General features: G+C 46.8%; 1 protein-coding gene across 1 annotated transcript in view; it reads right to left on the bottom strand.

The window, feature by feature from the left end:
* LOC139235123 (protein transport protein Sec24C-like) overlaps positions 1-15,088 on the bottom strand; it is a 71,764-nt gene that overhangs the window by 54,490 nt on the left and 2,186 nt on the right. Inside the window, exons 2-4 of the mRNA XM_070866317.1 lie at positions 13,672-13,853; positions 8,268-8,534; positions 2,935-3,032 (exon numbers count right to left, since the gene is read on the bottom strand). Coding sequence (XP_070722418.1) covers positions 2,935-3,032; positions 8,268-8,534; positions 13,672-13,780 — 474 coding nt within the window. The 5' untranslated portion in view covers positions 13,781-13,853. The remainder of the gene's footprint in view (positions 1-2,934; positions 3,033-8,267; positions 8,535-13,671; positions 13,854-15,088) is intronic.

Below are 15,088 nucleotides of genomic sequence, written 5' to 3'. Positions count from 1 at the left end.
TAACCGTAACATTTTGAAATGATCTTCTCCAGCCTCCTTTGTATGATAAATGATCCCAGATGGGAAAGGCCGATGTATCGCAAACCCAGAGCAATACTGAGGCCTTGAAAGTTGGAACGCTGCATTGCACTGATAAAGGGACGGGCTTTGACTGCAGCAGAAGTCGACGTTTCTCATGGTTGGTTGATGTGCCTTTAGAATAGTTTTAATGTCATCTTATTTTATTAAAACAACAGTCTGCGTTTCACACATCTTCAGTGATTGCCAGAGATTCAGGAAGCTGTAGACCCAAGTAAACATATTCCCATAATTCCCGGTGTCCTGGCCAACATTCATCCCTCAATCAACATAACAAAAACAGATTCTGGTTATGGTCATATATGTAGACCATGTATACTAACTGTATAGTCACATAAGGTGTGCCACCAGAGGGCACTATGGTGGGAGACCTCAGGGTCACCTGTATAGGTGTGCAGGGCCCAGTGTAAAAGGCTGCCCACCGTGCTTGTGCCTCACTCTGGAGTTACAATAAATGGGAGTAAGGTCACAACAGCTCAAGTACAATACTTGACCTCGTCATAAAAGTATTAAAGACATAACAGTCATTATTATGTTGCTGTTTGTGGGAGCTTGCTGTGCGCAAATTGGCTGCCGCATTTCCCACATTACAACAGTGACTACACTCCAAAAGTACTTCACTGGCTGTAAAGTGCTTTGAGATGTTTGGTGGTCGTGAAAGGCGCTATAGAAATGCAAGTCTTTCTTTTAATGCTAGGAACCGTAAAGTGGATTTTCTTGAGGTGTGTGAATTCCTATGTTGGTGGGACCTCCATTAGGTAGATTGGTAGACTTGAACTCTCAGTTATAACACCCAGTTGCCCTTTGACCATTCTTAATGCTTTGGAGTAACTGATTTACCTTACCAGTACCATTTTATATTTCATGTATCTGTCTAAGATTCCCCCACCATCACCTCTTTAAAGACTTGTCAGCTTTGGCTCAGTCTTGCCTCTGAATCAGAAGGCCATGGGTTCAAACCTCACTCTAAAGACTAGAGCGTGTAATCTAGGGCTGACACTCCAGTGCAGTACTGAGGGAGTGTTGCACTGTCGGAGGTGCCGTCTTTCAGAGGCCCTCCGCCCTCTCAGGTGGATGTAAAAGATCCCATGGCACTATTTAAAGAAGAGGCGAGTTCACCTGGTGTCCTGGCCAACTTTTAACTCTCAACTAGCAGTACTACTAAAAAAAAATTGGGCCATTTTCTCATTGGTGTTTATGAGACCTTGCTGTGTGTAAATTTGCTGCTATATTTCCTACAACAGTGACTACACTTCAAATCATTTCATTGGATGTGAAGCGCTCAGATCATGAAGAGTCCGATATAAATACAAGCTTGTTTTTTTCTTATTTTCGTGCATTATATATTCCAGCTTTGTTTTGCTTCAATTGCTTTGCTATGTTGCCCAGACAGTGAGTCAAACATCACTCCCAGGTTCGTTTCTAAATCTTCCACTAACAATCTAATCCAATTCACTGTTTAATTGTTTCCATAAAGAAAGACCTGCATTTCTATAGCGCCTTTCACGACCACCAGACATCTCAAAGCGCTTTACAGCCAATGAAGTACTTTTGGAGTGTAGTCACTGTTGTAATGTGGGAATTGCGGCAGCCAATTTGCGCACAGCAAGCTCCCACAAACAGCAATATGATAATGACCGGATAATCTGATTTGTTATGTCGATTGTGGGATAAATATTGGCCCCAGGACACCGGGGATAACTCCCCTGCTCTTCTTCGAAATAGTGCCATGGGATCTTTTACGTCCACCTAAGAGAGCAGACGGGGCCTCGGTTTAACATCTCATCTGAAAGACGGCACCTCCGACAGTGCAGCACTCGCTCAGTACTGCACTGGAGTGTCAGCCTAGATTTACGTGCTGAAGTCTCTACATAGTTGTAGTTTTCATTAGTCTGTGTACAAGAAAATATATATATATATAGATTAAACTTATCCGCAGGAAAGGTTTGTTCATCTCTGCTCCTTTCTCGTGATTGTCATAATCAACAATTTCAGCAAGGAGGAGATGCTAAGTGAGGATGGGGTCGATCTTGGGTAAAGTCGGTAACATGGGCATCCCTGGAGCCACTCGCTCACACTTCCTGTTGCAACGTTCAAAGCTGCAGTGGCAGAGGCCTGGGATCAGGATACTGGCCTGGTGTTTCGGCCAGCGACTATATGCATGATGGGCTCAATAAAGAATTGCAAAACCATGTTCCAGGTTAGTTTTAAAATGGGCCGTGTGTATTTTTGAGGAATAATCAGACCAGAGCGATTGTAGGACCTGATCCTGTGATGTTCCCTGCAGGGGTAATCTAGAACTAGGGGGCATAGTTTCAGAATAAGGGGTTGCCCATTGAAAACGGAAATGAGGAGGAATTTCTTCTCTCAGAGGGTCGTGAATCTGTGGAATTCTTTACCTCAGAGAGCTGTGGAGGCTGGGTCATTGAATATATTTAAGGTGGAGATAGACAGATTTTTGAGCGATAAGGGAGTCAAGGGTTATGGGGAGCGGGCGGGGAAGTGGAGCTGAGTCCATGATCAGATCAGCCATGATCTTATTGAATGGCGGAGCAGGCTCGAGGGGCCGAATAGCCGGCTCCTGTTCCTATTTCTTATGTTCTTATGTGCTTGAGACGGATTGAACCTTCCAATTTAGTTCAAGATATCATCACGCAGTTTCCGTTTTGTGACTGGACTATAGGAACATAGGAGTAGGACTTTCAGCCTCTCGAGGCTGTTCTGTCATTCAGTTAGATCGCAGCTGGTCTGTATTTTAACTCCTTTGTTATGCTGTTGATTTTTACCCTGAGGCCTGTTAAGTATCTCTCCCCCACCCCCAGCTCATCTCTGCTGGTTCTCAATAAGTTTACTTACATCTGAGGTTGGAGGGTCTGAATGACCAGCGTCCTGCATGGCTCCAGGGTGTAGTGGACTGTACAGTTTGTTTGGTCTGTGACTTGGTTTTGGAAAACCTGAGGAAAGCAAGAAGTTGAGAAGGAGAGTAGGAGGACAATAAAGGGTGGAACCGACAACCCGCTGCTTTCGACTCAACAGTGCGGAACTTCCATAACAAAACATCCCGTTAAGACAGCCATGGTCTCCCACGAGACTCCCACAACAAGCGCTCTACTCGGAACTCCTTCACGACAAACGAGCCAAAGGTGGTCAGCGGAAACGTTACAAGGACACCCTCAAAGCCTCCGTGATAAAGTGCAACATCCCCCACCGACACCTGGGAGTCCCTGGCCCAAGACTGCCCTAAGTGGCACCCTCCCCTTCCCTCAACCACTGTCTGTCCCACCTGTGACAGGGACTGTGGTTCTCTTATTGGACTGTTCAGCCACCTAAGGACTCATTTTAAGAGTGGAAGGAAGTCTTCCTCGATTCCGAGGGACTGCCTATGATGATGATTTAATGATGTAGCACAGTGTCCACTCTGTCCTTGGAGACTGTCAACAATTAACACTATTTTCAAACATCTCATTCCAGACTATGGGGAATTTAAATTCAGTTAATTAATTAAATAAAAATTTAGAATAAAAAGCTCGCACCAGTAATGGTGACCATGAAACTACCGGATTGGTGTAAAAACCCATCTGGTTCACGATTGTCCTTTAGGGAAGGAAATCTGCCGCCCTTACCCGGTCTGGCCGATATGTGACTCCAGACCCACAGCAATGTGGTTGACTCTTAATTGCCCTGAAATGGCCCAGCGAGACACTCAGTTGGACCAAACCGCTACAAGAAAATCATCAAAGGAATAAAACCAGACGGACCACCCAGCATCGTCCTAGGCATCGGATTTGGACATGATAAAGACACACCCAGTCCAGTCGACCCTGCAAAGTCCTTCTTTCCTTATTCGTTCCTGGGATTTGGGTGTCGCTGGTAAGGCCGGCATTTATTGCCCATCCCTAATTGCCCCTTGAGAAGGTGGTGGTGAGCCGCCTTCTTGAACTGCTGCAGTCCGTGTGGTGAAGGTGCTCCCACAGTGCTGTTAGGGAGGGAGTTCCAGGATTGTGACCCAGCGATGATGAAGGAACGGCCGATATATTTCCAAGTCAGGATGGTGTGTGACTGGGAGGGGAACGTGGAGGTGGTGGTGTTCCCATGCGCCTGCTGCCCTTGTCCTTCTAGGCGGTAGAGGTCGTGGGTTTGGGAGGTGCTGCCGAAGAAGCCTTGGCGAGTTGCTGCAGTGCATCTTGTAGATGGTGCACACTGCAGCCACAGTGCGCCGGTGGTGGAGGGAGTGAATGTTGAAGGTGGTGGAGGGAGTGAATGTTGAAGGTGGTGGATGGGGAGTCAATCAAGCGGCTGCTTTGTCCTGGATGGTGTCGAGCTTCTCGAGTGTTGTTGGAGCTGCAACTCATCCAGGCAAGTGGAGAGTATTCCATCACACTCCTGACTTGTGCCTTGTAGATGGTGGAAAGGCTTTGGGGAGTCAGGAGGTGAGACACTGGCCGCAGAATACCCAGCCTCTGACCTGCTTGTGTTGCCACGGTATTTATGCGGCTGGTTCAGTTAAGTTTCTGGTCAATGGTGACCCCCAGGATGTTGATGATGGGGGAATTCGGTGATGGTAATGTCAAGGTGCGGTGGTTAGACTCTCGCTTGTTGGAGATAGTCATTGCCTGGCACTTATTTGCCGCGAATGTCACTTGCCACTTATCAGCCCAAGCCTGAATGTTGTCCAGGTCCTGCTGCATGCGGGCATGGACTGTTTCATTATCTGAGGAGTTGCGAATGGAACTGAACACTGTGCAATCGTCACCGAACATCCCCATTTGGAGGGAAGGTCATTGATGAAGCAGCTGAAGATGGTTGGGCCTAGGACACTGCCCTGAGGAACTCCTGCAGCGATGTCCTGGGGCTGAGATGATTGACCTCCAACCATCACAACCATCTTTCTTTGTGCTGGGTATGACTCTAGCCAGTGGAGAGTTTTCCCCCTGATTCCCATTGACTTCAATTTTACTCAGGTTCCTTGATGCCACACTCTGTCAAATGCTGCCTTGATGTCGATGGCAGTCACTCTCACCTCCCCTCTGGAATTCAACTCTTTTGTCCATGTTTGGACCAAGGCTGTAATGAAGTCTGGAGCCGAGTGATCCTGACGGAACCCAAACTGGGCATCGGTGAGCAGGTTATTGGTGAGTGAGTGCCGCTTGACAGCAGTGTCGACGACGGTTGGGAGCTGAAGTACCCCTAATTTTAAACCTTCTGCTATAATCTGCTTTCCCTATAGTCCTGTGTGGAATTGGTTTGGTGGAGTGTTGTCACGGTTATTGCAGAGAAAGAACTCGGGAGTTTTCACATTATCATCTCAATAAAGCTATGGGTGTAGTGGCTATTCTTGTGTCGTGTTTTTACAAATGGGTGGCAAAATCTGACCAAATAACCTCCGAGAGAAAACAGTGCGCTTTGGAGCAATTTTGATGAAGAATCATTTGGAGTTCCTCAATGCTTTGGACACTGCAACTCCTGTTCCACTGGCTCCTAAAATCAGCTCTGATGCATTCAATAACCACTGTTGGTGGTCAGGTTTGACGCAGGATAAAGCTTCCTCTACTCTGTGCAAACAATCTGCACTTATTCACCGCCTCAGTTTCACAATGAGGAAGGTTTCCGCTGCGCGCTATGTATAATGATAGCTTCACCACCACTACTGCGTGCAGTTCTGGTCACCACATTACAGGAAAGATGTGACTGCATCAGAGAGGGTATGGAGGAGATTTACGAGGATGTTGCCAGGACTGGAGAATTTTAGCTACGAGAATGATTGGATCGGCTGGGGTTGTTTTTCTTGGAACAGAAGAGGCTGAGGGGTGACCTTATTGAGGGGCTGGATACAGTGGATAGGAAGGACCTTTTTCCCTTCGCAGAGAGGTCAATAACCAGGGGGCATAGATTTAGAGTAATTGGTGGAAGGATTAGAGGGGAGTTGAGGAAAGATTTCTTCACCCAGAGGGTGGTGGGGGTCTGGAACTCACGGCCTGAAAGGGTGGTAGAGGCAGAAACCCTCACCACATTTAAAAAGTACTTGGATGTGCACCTGAAGTGCCGTAACCTACAGGGCTACGGACCGAGAGCGGGAAAGTGGGATTAGGCTGGGTAGCTCTTGTTCGACCGGCACGGATACGATGGGCCAAATGGCCTCCTTCTGTGTCGTAATTTTTCTATAATTCTATGATTCCATGACCACCTACCCCCAACACCAACGCTGTTAATTCCTTCAGACCTACAACCCTCTGGGAACTCTGCGTTCCTTCTATTCTGGCCTCTTGTGCAACCCTGACGCCCTTTACCATACCATCGGCGGCCGTGCCTTCAGCTGACTCGGTCCTAAGCTCTGGAACTCTCTCCCTAAAGCTCTCCGCCTCCCTCTCTTCCTTTACGACACTCCTTCAAACCTACCTCTTTGACCAAGCTTTTGGTCACTTGTCCAAATATCTCCTTATGTGGCTCGGTGCCAGTTTGTTGTCCGATTACGCTCCTGTGAAGCGCCAGGTGACTGCAAGTTGTGCCTCTTGCGAATGGGTGTACGATTTTCATACATCCAGCACATTGAAAAAAATCCTCGCAATGTGTGTATGAACTCACAGCTCCTTCTGAGCTTCCCTGCTTTCTATCAGTTTGAACAACCATTCTCGATTGTCTGACCAAGACTGCACGAGTCAATAGCAATTTCAGCTCAAGTTTAGCATTTTTATGTTGTATGTTTGCATCATCATCATCATCGGCAGTCCCTCGAAATGAGAATGACTTGCTTCCACGCCAAAAAAAGGATGAGTTCACAGGTGTTTCAGTGAAGGACCTAATATTCCAGATCCTGAACTACATCCTGAAGGGTGGAAGATGCCTGTGCGTGGATTTTTTTAACGTGGGGTGACCGTTGCACACCAGCCACCACACGGGCTTGACAGAGCGAGGTCTTGGTCCAGTGGCAAGGGTTAACCAGGACGACTGGAGACCTGCTCCGCTGCACGGACCTAGTGCGCACACATATCGCAGTGTGGGCTGGCCCGTGCTGCCCCAGGCCCGGAACTCACACCTCCCCTGGGCCCCAATCACATCCCTCCACAGTCTCTCGCCGCTCCTGCTGAGCAACAGAACGGAGACTCCCAACTCCTAAACCACTTCGAGCCCTTACGAGTTTTAGCAACAAAAAGCGTTAGTGTGGGTGACTGCTTTGTGGAACACCTCCATTGCGGAAGCCTAACCCCAAGCTTCTAGTCACCTGTCACTTTAATTCTCCGTCCCACTCCCACTCCGACCTCTCCATCCTCAGCGTCCTACACTGTTCCAATGAAGATCAACGCAAGCTCGAGGAACAGCACCTCATCTTTCGATTAGGCACTTTACAGCCTTCTGGACTCAACATCAAGCTCAACAATTTCAGATCATTACCTCCACCCCCATTTTTTCGAATGGCAGTTGTTGATGATTCTGCCATTCCCATTTACAGGCCTTTAGACCCACCTTTTGTTCCTTTATTTGTCCCATTACCATCTCCTTTTGACTCGCACCATCGTCCCTTTTGTCTTTTAATCGCTCCTGCCTTCCACCCTATCACAGACCTTCCCTTTTGTCCTTTCCCCTGTTTTTATCTCGGATTTCCAGCATCCGCAGTGTTTTGCTTCAGCGTTAATGTTATTGTTGTGAGCCGGATTGAAGGGCAGTCTCCTAATACAATCTCTGATCTGATCGCACTAAACTGAAGTCGATCATTTTGCATTTAAGCAGATTGGGCTTGTATAAAACTGAGATGAGGAGAAATTTCCTTTCTCAGAGGGTTGTAAATCTGTGGAATTCGCTGCCTCAGAGAGCTGTGGAAGCTGGGACATTGAATAAACTTAAGACAGAAATAGAGAGTTTCTTGAACGATAAGGGGATAAGGGGTTATGGGGAATGGGCGGGGAAGTGGAGCTGAGTCCATGATCGGATCAGCCATGATCGTACTGAATGGCGGAGCAGGCTCGAGGGGCCGTATGGCCTACTCCTGCTCCTATTTCTTATGTTCTTATAAATCTTAATGAGACTTGGTGCCAAAGTCAGATCAGTCAGCCTTCAAGAACGCCCAACCAGATGGCCTAATATAAAAGATTGTTGGCTCCAACCCACGAACTCATTCTACTGACTCCTCCATCACTGAGCTTTCGATTGCGCCAATAAACATCACCCACTGTTAAAGATGATGAAACACTCACTGTCTGGTTGCAGTAGGTATCCCTGGTGAATCGGCTGCAGGTTTGAGTTCTGCTGCTGTGCGTAGTGATGGATTGGAGGTGGTCCTGAATAGACAGTCGGAGTTGTACTGCTCTGTAGGTGGATAGGGTTTGGAAGAGCATTGGGATAGTACGGGGGAGAAGTACCGGTTGCCCAGTCATGATCAAGGGAAGTAGGGTTGACCTCAAAGCTGGAGGGCTTGTGAGTTGACCAACGGAGTGTGTTTGGAAGACCTGGAGGCTGTTCTTCTGCAAAATAAAACCAAACAATTATTTGAAGGCTTGTTTTTCCCTGTAAGTTCAAATCAAGTACATTTTATCAGTGGCGACTGTAATGTATGCACCCGTGAGTATGCTCACAGGTTTGTAGAGCTGTTGTCCCGGCGGCCTGCCTCTCTTCCGCGGTTAGGTTCGCACCAGGGTGTCCCTGGAGATGGAGCACGCGGTGTCCACCGGTACACTCGCAACTTTCCGTGAGAGGTGGGCACCGGATGGAGGGGAGTGCATCATCACCCCCGGCAACCAAATTTTAATTTGGCCGTTTAAGAACATAAGAACATAAGAATTAGGAACAGGAGTAGGCCATCTAGCCCCTCGAGCCTGCTCCGCCATTCAATAAGATCATGGCTGATCTGGCCGTGGACTCAGCTCCACTTACCCGCCCTCTCCCCGTAACCCTTAATTCCCTTATTGGTTAAAAATCTATCTATCTGTGACTTGAATACATTCAATGAGCTAGCCTCAACTGCTTCCTTGGGCAGAGAATTCCACAGATTCACAACCCTCTGGGAGAAGAAATTCCTTCTCAACTCGGTTTTAAATTGGCTCCTCCGTATTTTGAGGCTGTGCCCCCTAGTTCTAGTCTCCCCGACCAATGGAAACAATTCTCTGCCTCTATCTTGTCTATCCCTTTCATGATTTTAAATGTTTCTATAAGATCACCCCTCATCCTTCTGAACTCCAACAAGTAAAGACACAGTCTACTCAATCTATCATCATAAGATAATTCCCTCATTTCTGGAATCAGCCTAGTGAATCGTCTCTGTACCCACTCCAAAGCCAGTATATCCTTCCTTAAGTAAGGTGATCAAAACTGCACGCAGTACTCCAGGTGCGGCCTTACCAATACCCTATACAGTTGCAGCAGGACCTCCCTGCTTTTGGACTCCATCCCTTTCGCAATGAAGGCCAACATTCCATTCGCCTTCCTGATTACCTGCTGCACCTGCAAACTAACTTTTTGGGATTCATGCACAAGGACCCCCAGGTCCCTCTGCACCGCAGCATGTTGTAATTTCTCCCCATTCAAATAATATTCCCTTTTACTGTTTTTATTTCCAAGGTGGATGACCTCACATTTTCCGACATTGTATTCCATCTGCCAAACCTTAGCCCATTCGCTTAACCTATCTAAATCTCTTTGCAGCCTCTCTGTGCTCTGTGTCCTCTACACAACCCGCTTTCCCACTAATCTTTGTGTCATCTGCAAATTTTGTTACACTACACTCTATCCCCTCTTCCAGGTCATCTATGTAAATTGTAAACAGTTGTGGTCCCAGCACCGATCCCTGTGGCACACCACTAACCACTGATTTCCAACCCGAAAAGGACCCATTTATCCTGACTCTCTGCTTTCTGTTAGCCAGCCAATTCTCTATCCATGCTAATACATTTCCTCTGACTCCGCGTACCTTTATCTTCTGCAGTAACCTTTTGTGTGGCACCTTATCGAATGCCTTTTGGAAATCTAAATACACCACATCCATCGGTACACCTCTATCCACCATGCTCGTTATATCCTCAAAGAATTCCAGTAAGTTAGTTAAACATGATTTCCCTTTCATGAATCCATGCTGCGTCTACTTGATTGCACTATTCCTATCTAGATGTCCCGCTATTTCTTCCTTAATGATAGCTTCAAGCATTTTCCCCTCGACAGATGTTAAACTAACTGGCCTATAGTTACCTGCCTTTTGCCTGCCCCCTTTTTTAAACAGAGGTGTTACATTAGCTGCTCTCCAATCCGCTGGTACCTCCCCAGAGTCCAGAGAATTTTGGTAGATTATAACGAATGCATCTGCTATAACTTCCGCCATCTCTTTTAATACCCTGGAATGCATTTCATCAGGACCAGGGGACTTGTCTACCTTGAGTCCCATTAGCCTGTCCAGCACTACCCCCCTAGTGATAGTGATTGTCTCAAGGTCCTCCCTTCCCACATTCCTGTGGCCTGCAAATTTTGGCATGGTTTTTGTGTCTTCTACTGTGAAGACGGAAGCAAAATAATTGTTTAAGGTCTCAGCCATTTCCACATTTCCCATTATTAAATCCCCCTTTTTATCTTCTAAGGGACCAACATTTACTTTAGTCACTCTTTTCGTTTTATCTATCTGTAAAAGCTTTTACTATCTGTTTTTATGTTTTGCGCAAGTTTATCTTCGTAATCTATCTTCCCTTTCTTTACTGCTTTTTTAGTCATTCTTTGCTGTTGCTTAAAATTTTCCCAATCCTCTAGTTTCCCACTAACCTTGGCCACCTTATACGCATTGGTCTTTGATTTGATACTTTACTTTATTTCCTTGGTTATCCACGGCTGGTTATCCCTTCTCTTGCCGCCCTTCTTTTTCACTGGAATATATTTTTGTTGCGCACTATGAAAGAGCTCCTTAAAAGTCCTCCACTGTTCCTCAATTGTACCACCATTTAGTCCTTGTTTCCAGTCTACTTTAGCCAACTCTGCCCTCATCCCACTGTAGTCCCCTTTGTTTAAGCATAGTACGCTCGTATCTGACACAACTTCCTCATCCTCAATCTGTATTACAAATTCAACCATATTGTGATCACTCATTCCGAGAGGATCTTTTACTAGGAGATCATTTATTTTTCCTGTCTCGTTACACAGGACTAGATCCAAGATAGCTTGCTCCCTTGTAGGTTCTGTAACATACTGTTCTAAGAAACAATCCCGTATACATTCTATGAATTCCTCCTCCAGGCTACCCCCTGCGATTTGATTTGACCAATCGATATGTAGGTTAAAATCCCCCATGACTACTGCCGTTCCTTTTTCACATGCCTCCATTATTCCCTTGATTATTGCCCGCCCCACCGTGAAGTTATTATTTGGGGGCCTATAAACTACGCCGACCAGTGACTTTTTCCCCTTACTATCTCTAATCTCCACCCAGATTACAAAGTTTTCTTTGTTAATTTGTGGGTTCTAGTGTCCCTGTAATAAGGGGGCACTCGGCTTTATAGTTTAATTAAAATAATTGTAGAACTGTTGCATTGTGAGTGGTTTAGCCAGTCACCTGATGTTCACAAGACTCAATAAAACCCCAGCCAGTTGCGTCTAGGTCATCCACGATGAGGTATGCAGTTGTGAGCCTAGTGGATGAACTGGTAATGTGTAGTGTGATTGTTAAACCTTTGTTAATAAACCAACTTGTTCTTAGTAGCAATGTGTTGCTGTGAAAAAAAGGGCGGAGACGGGCGATGTTACGGAGGTGGACATAGGCGGTCTTAGTTATGCTGCGGATATGTGGTAAAAAGCTCATTTCAGGGTCAAATATGACACCAAGGTTGTGAACAGTCTGGTTCAGCCTCAGACAGAAGATGGGAAGAGGGATGGAGTCAGTGGCTGGGGAACGGAGTTCGTGATGGGGACCGAAAACAATGGCTTTGGTCTTCCCAATATTCACGACCCATGAGCCAGGAGCTTGAGTTTCTGAAGCCCTTTGTTACTATGCAGGAGCAGAGTGGTTCAGGCAGCAGATTGCTGAGCAGTGTGGAGTCCACAGTTGCATTGCATCTAATGCTGCTTCCACCATTGAGCGTGACACTGCACATATCGCACTGTGTATTGTATCTTCCAGAATTCCCTAGATTCCAGAACGGAGCTTGTGGATTAGGAGGTAGAAAATGTAACCCTGCTATTCAAGAAAGGAGGGAGAGTGAAAACAGGGATCTACAGACCAGTTAGCCTGACATCAGTAGCAGGGAAAATGCCAGAATCTATTAATAGGGACTTGATAACAGGACACTTGGAAAAATCAAATAGGATTGGGCAGAGTCGACACAGATTTATGAAAGGGAAATTGTGTTTGACCAATCTGTCAGAGTGTTTTCAGGTTGTAACCAATGTCTGCTCTAAGGTGCACGGCCGCTCACCAATCGCGTGGACCCGGGCAGGCCGCTCACCAATCGCGTGGACCCGGACAGGTGTTAATATTTAAAGGGGGCCTCCAGGAGGTGTTAATATTTACAGGGGTTCCCCGGGAGGTGTTAATATTTACAGGGGGGGGCTGTTGCCATGGCGTACCATCTTGCCGTCCGGAGGAGGCGGGGGTCCCTAACGGACAGCTCTCTACGCGGGAGTCCTCCCTTTATTTATCGGGGACTTGGCCCGGAGGGTGGTGCACGGAGCAATCCCATGCAATAAGTTTTTAAGTCGGTTCACGGATTCCAAGGCCGCCTGCAATTTCTGCGGATTGGAGGAGTCCATGTTTATGTGCAATATGCGAGATTGCAGCCCCTATTCCATTATTTGAAGGGGCTGCTCCTCGATTTCTGGTTGCACTTCAGTCCCACGCTCCTGATCTTTAGGCATCCTGTGCGGAGGGGAGCGGGCAGGTAGGAAGGCCTCCTCGTGGGACTACTCCTGGGCACTGGCCAAGGGGGCCATCAACAGGTCCAGGCAGCGGGCGGTCGAGGGGATCGTTCAGCCCGACTGCCTGCCTCTCTTCTGTGGTTACATTCGCGCCAGGGTGTCCCTGGAGATGGAGCACACGGTGTCCACTGGTACGCTCGTGGCCTTCCGCGAGAGGTGGGCATTGGAGGGATTGGAGTGCATCATTTCAACAGGGAACAAAATTTTAATTTCATTTCCCTTTAATGTTTTTTTAGTTAATTTGTGTTTTTTATGGGCCTTACAAAAGGGGACGCTTGAATTAACGTTCTACCAAAAATAGTTGTAGAGCTGTTGCATTGTGAGTGGCTTAGCCAGTCATGTGATGTTCACAAGACTCAATAAAACCCCAGCCAGTTGGGTTCGGGGGATCCACGATGGGGCAGGTGGTTGTGAGCCTGGTGGATGAACTGGTAATGTGTAGTGTGATTGTTAAACCTTTGTTAATAAACCAACTAGTTCTTAATAGCAATGTGTTGCTGTGAATTCTTAAGCAAAGAACCCATGAAGCAAATACATTACAACGTGGAAATAGAGGTGGGAGCGGTAAGATTCTGTGATTGATTAATTGGAGCTTACCACTGATTGATTAATTGTGCTGATTAACAGGAGCTAGCTTACCACTGTGAGCTATTAATGGCACCTTTGAAAATAATAGAAGAATTGACTTAATATTGCCCAGGGAGCTTGCTCTCCTACCATATGGTTGACTGTACAGCACTGATGAATATGGCTGCCTGGGGTGGATTTCCAACCCATCCATTTGATGCTTTAGTTGGTATGTGTTGTCTTTAATTTCTTGGTACATTCAGTATTGCAGAGTTTGACTGTCCATCTCCAACATCATTTCTGGTAGACCCAGTGGCTCGTCCTCTCAAGATCTGCAAAAGGCAAAGACCATATTTTATTACTTAATGACCATTTTAAAGGTACCTGGTATATAATAGCTGTCTTCAATCGTGAGTATCCAATCTATCAATAATGGGCAGCTGGAATAATTGGGATCTTGACTGTCCTTATTCAGGACATCTTCACCCACTCCAATGGCAGCCTAACTTGCTCTAATGTGTGCAGGTCTTTATGATAATTAGATAGATACAGGGTAGGTAAGGAGAGAAAAGAAAGACCGGCATTTATATAGTGCCTTTCACAACCTCAGGGCATCCCAAAACGTTTTGCAGCCAATGAAGTACTTTTGAAGTGTAGTCACTGTTGCAATGTAGGAAATGCAGCAGCCAGTTTGCCCACAGCAAGCTCCCACACACAGCAATGACATAAATGACTAGACAATCTCTTTTAGGAGGACTCCCCTGCTCTTTAGAATAGTGTCACGGGATCTTTTACATCCACCGGAGTGGGAAGACTCCGGCTCAGTTTAGCATTGCATCCGAATGATGGAACCTCTGACTATGCAGGTTTCCCCACTCCTGCACTGAAGTGTAAGCCTGGATGTTGTGCTCAAATCTCTGGAGTGGGACCATGAGCCCACAAGCTTCTGACTCAGAGGCCAAATTGCAACCACAGAGCCAGGACTGGCACAATGAGGGAGAGCTATTCCTCCATTGGGGACCGAAGTCAAACTATTAACATTGAGATTCTACCAGTCAAATATACACAACACAATGATGTTTAGATCTGCAATCTATTTGTTATTTGTGGATGAAAATCGTTCATGGTGAGCTCCCCTGCTGGCGCAATTAGAACTTATGGTATGTCACTTTGTGCAAAGCCACGAGGCTCTGGAAGCTCTCAAGTTGGATTCCCAGTCTGAATTAGGTGATCATGCCCAGGGCAGCAGCAAAGGGATGGACCATTAATTGTCATCATCATAGGCAGTCCCTTGGAATCGGAAGACTTGCTTCCACTCTTAATGAGTCCTCATGTGGCTGAACAGTCCGATACGGGAACCACAGTCCCTGTCACAGGTGGGACAGATAGTAATTGAGGGAAGGGAGGGTGGGACAAGTTTGCTGCATGCTCCTTCCGCTGCGTGCGCTTGATTTCTGCACGCTCTCGGCGACGAGACTCGAGGTGCTCAGCGCCTTCCCGGATGCACTTCCTCCACTTAGGGTGGTCTATGGCCAGGGACTTCCAGGTGTCAGTGGGGATGTTGCAC

Source organism: Pristiophorus japonicus, chromosome 22 (assembly GCF_044704955.1).
Source record: "Pristiophorus japonicus isolate sPriJap1 chromosome 22, sPriJap1.hap1, whole genome shotgun sequence".
In the NCBI taxonomy this organism is placed as follows: Eukaryota; Metazoa; Chordata; class Chondrichthyes; family Pristiophoridae; genus Pristiophorus; species Pristiophorus japonicus.
Note: the sequence above shows the minus strand (reverse complement) of the source record. Positions and strands in the feature narration are given on the sequence as shown.